At 59.9% G+C, this 3,636-nt stretch overlaps 1 protein-coding gene across 1 annotated transcript; it reads right to left on the bottom strand.

Annotated features, from left to right (window-relative positions):
• Window positions 1-4: 4 nt before the first annotated feature.
• LOC103811721 (spectrin beta chain, erythrocytic-like) lies at window positions 5-3,525 on the bottom strand (the record flags this gene model as incomplete). Its single annotated transcript, XM_009084713.1, has 13 exons — window positions 3,381-3,525; window positions 3,155-3,306; window positions 2,769-2,942; window positions 2,582-2,667; window positions 2,418-2,498; window positions 2,210-2,325; window positions 1,922-2,034; window positions 1,657-1,844; window positions 1,464-1,581; window positions 912-1,070; window positions 526-828; window positions 226-376; window positions 5-129 (listed from the first exon to the last, which is right to left on the bottom strand). Coding segments are annotated over exons 1-13 (1,911 nt in total), but the record flags the coding sequence as incomplete, so codon positions are not given.
• Between the last annotated feature and the right edge of the window lie 111 nt (window positions 3,526-3,636).

The raw sequence follows: 3,636 nt of genomic DNA, 5'->3' as shown, positions 1-3,636 counted from the left end.
GGGATTGCTCCAGCAAGTCTCTCCTCTGCGACGCCAGCCGCTGCAGCTCCCGCCAGCACATCTCCAGGTGGCTCACACGGTCCCGGATGATTTTGGGGTCGCCGGTAGCCCGTTTTTTGGGACGGTAGCCTGGACATAGACCAGGGGGTGCCCATCAGCAAGGTGTCCTGGCATGCCATGGATGCTATGGATGCCATGGGTGCTGGAATGTCCCAGCACACCTACCCTCGGTTTCGGCAAAGCGGAGGGCGGCGGTGCTGATGGCACGGGTCTTCTCTGCCTGTACAGCCATGTCGGTCTCCAGCAGCCGGTGGGTCTGCAGCAGCTCCTCCACTTCCAGAAGGTGCTTCCCAGATTCTTGTGATGCCAGTTGCACCTGCAGGAAAGCCTCAGCCGTCATCCACTGCCACTTAAAAGCCATCAGCAGTACCCCAACATCTCATCCTCTTCCCCAAGGGGGTCCCACCAACACCCAGTGGAACCAGGACACCTCACCCATGGTGACATCCAATGCCTATGGCTCACCTTGACTTCATCCATCCAGTCAATGCAATGGAGCATCTCCTGGAAGAGGTGCTGCAGTGTGAGGTTCATCTCCAGACGCTGGCGTCGGGCAGCCAACAGCTCCAGGAGCTGCTCCCAGAGCCGCAGGATGTTGTCCTTGCGTGCATTGATGCGCTGGATGTCATGGTAGCCCTCCAGCTCCAGCTCCCTGGCCACTGCCTCAATGGCCTGCACCCGTTCTCTGTAGGCAGCCGTGTCTGTTTCAATGGCCTCATGTTTCTTCTTGGCTGCCTCTACTGCCGCCAGGTCCTGCCCGAAGTTGTCCTGCCCCAGCACAGAGTCTGTGGTGAGGTTCTGTTGGGGCTTCCTGGTATAGGGGTCCCCAGGGTGGGGGTCCCCAGCCTCACCTGGGCCACCAGGCGCTGGTTCTCGCTCAGCCAGGCCTCCCGCATGGCTGCTTTGCGGTCAAAGCGTCGTGCCAGCTGCTCCAGCTTCTCCTGACGGATCAGCTCATTGCGCAGTGCCAGCTCCCGCTCATGCTCTGCTTTCTCCAGCTGCTCCCAAGCCTGGAGGAAAGGGACATGGGACAGGGATGGCACCCATACCCTACCCACTCATGTCTTGTTTTGCTGGTGAACCTCAATGTGACCCCTGGGTAGAGGAACCCAACCTGCCCTGGGATGGGTGTGTCCTGCCCCAGGATGGACTCAGCATGTCACAGGATGGACCTGAACTGCTCTGGGAGATGGACTCAGAAGACCTATCCCAGGATGGACCCAACCTGCACTAGGAACTGCTCTGTGATGGACCCAACTTCTCTCAGGAGATGAATCCAACTCGACCCCAGGACATGGACCTGACTTGACCCCAGGGCATGGACCTGACTTCACCGCAGGAGATGGACTCAACCTTCCCCCAGGAGATGAGCTCAACCTTCCCCTAGGAGATGGGCCCCATACCCGGTTGATGTCGGAAACCAGGCGTCCCTCGTGAGGGGTGTAGACACGCTGGTTGTTGGCTCTCATTCTTGACTGGATGGTGAAGAGCAGCACCTCCAGGTTGCCCTTCTCCTGAAACCTGGCCCAGAGACAGCTCAGCATCAGGCACCCATGGGTGCCTCAAATGACCAGGTGGGCAGTGGGGGACACTTACTTGGGGGGCTTCTCCACAGTGCGGTAGGTGCTGAAGGCTTGCAGCTGGTGCTGCACCCCAGACAGTGAGTTGGCGAAGCTGCGACTATTGAGGGAAGCGATGGTCTGCTCGATCCAGGTGAGCAGATCGGACGCCAACCCTCCATAGCCCTCAATCATCCTCTCTGTCTCCTTGGCATGCTCGATGACCTGCAGCAGGACTGGGGGTGAGCATGAGGGGCCACACTCCAATAGAACCTCCCAACCACCTCAGTGCCATCCCCTACCTTGCCCAGACGCCTTCCCTCCACCTCCAGCACTTTCATCTTGGAGAAGTAATGGTAGAAGGCCACCACGTAGGTGATGATGGACTTCTCATCAGGGTTCTCCGTGAACACATCTGCAAGCAAGAGATGTCACCTCCACCTACCCCACAGGCCACCACAGCCTCACAAGGTCCCTGCTATGACCACTCAGACCCTCTTTCCATGGGTCTGGAACCTCTCTGTGCTCCACAGAGCTTGGGAATGCCCCAGGGGAAACTGAGGCAGGAGGATTGGCAGGACCAGCCTCACCTTCAGGGTCGAGGAGCGGGGTGATGCCCAAGTGCCTCTCTGCCACACTGAATGCATGTTCCAGGTTGTGCCGGGCATTGGATTTGGTCAAGTTTTGGAAGTCAAACAGCTCAGGCCTGGGGACGGGTGGTACAGGACAGTGGTGACATACCTGTGGGACATCCCCCAGTGCCACCACCACCCTGGTGCCTGCCACCTTGCCACTCACCTGTGCCTGTGGATGAGAGCATTGAAGGCCAGCCCATCCTTCCAGCTCGAGGTGAAGTTGGTGACATTCACATGGGGGTACCTGTAAGGGGGACAGTGTGTCACCATCACCCTCTGGGCACCCCTGGACTCTGTCACAGAGGTGTGGGGGGTCCCACCACCTACCCTGCTGTCTTCATCTGGCACCAGAGCAGCAGAGCGTCCCTGGCAGAGCGCGTCTCCCGGCCCTCCTCTATAATGATGTCCTGGATCTGGAGGTCAGAAGGACATTCTAGAGTTGGAACAGGAGTTCCAGAGAGGATGGCTCCCACCTGGGAGCTGAGGCATGCCCCAAAACACCAGTCCCCCCCACCTGGAAGCGGAGGATGATGGTCCAGATGAGGCCGAGGACGAGGCGGTGATTGCCATCCACAATGTCATGGGAACCCATGTTCTCCAGGTGCACCCTCTGCTCCTTCAGGAACTGCAGTGCCTTGTCCACATTCTCCAGGCAGTGGATCCGCATCCGGCCCTTGGTGGGCTTGGGCTGGGGCATGACAGTACTCAGCACCCTTCCCTTCACACCAGGTACCCCAAATCCTACCCAGGGACACCCTGCATCCATGCTGCCATCCCAACCCTTGGCCAACACTAAGGTCAACGCCTCGGTGGAGCATCAGAGATGGCATGGCATGGGTGGCATGGCACAGCATGGCACAGCACGGGTCCCAGGGTCTCCAGTTGGATAGAATTCCCTACCAGAAGCTCTCCTGACAGCACCTCCAGCAGCTTGATAAGCACCCGCCCATCCCGGAGGTCCATGTAGAGGTCCGAGATGCGGCAGGTGACACGAGCCAGGTGCGAGTTCACCCACTTGGTGAAGGTTTTCTTCTGCACAGCTTCCCGCTCATCTGCAAGGACAGCAGGCATGGTGTCACTGACAGCAGGGACAACCCAGGGGGGACAGAGGGGACGCATCCCCCACCTGCCAGGGCTTTGATGCGGGAGCGCTCGAAGAGCCGCGCCGAGCTGTTGTCGTTGTCCAGCTCATCATCGGACGCGTCCCAGCGGACAATGCGGCTGTACTGCTGCGGCAGGTCCAGCTGCTCGTAGTCGTTGGCCGAAGTCATGGTCCCGGTGTCCCCCGGCCGGGTGGCCGTCGGCTACCGGCGAGAGGCCCCTGGGGGAGAGCAGGACCGTGGGCATTGGCGCGGCTGTGGCGGCTGCCAGCCCTGCGGCAC

The sequence above is a fragment of the Acanthisitta chloris genome, unplaced genomic scaffold (genome assembly GCF_000695815.1).
Source record: "Acanthisitta chloris isolate BGI_N310 unplaced genomic scaffold, ASM69581v1 scaffold28090, whole genome shotgun sequence".
NCBI classification, from domain to species: domain Eukaryota; kingdom Metazoa; phylum Chordata; class Aves; order Passeriformes; family Acanthisittidae; genus Acanthisitta; species Acanthisitta chloris.
Note: the sequence above shows the minus strand (reverse complement) of the source record. Positions and strands in the feature narration are given on the sequence as shown.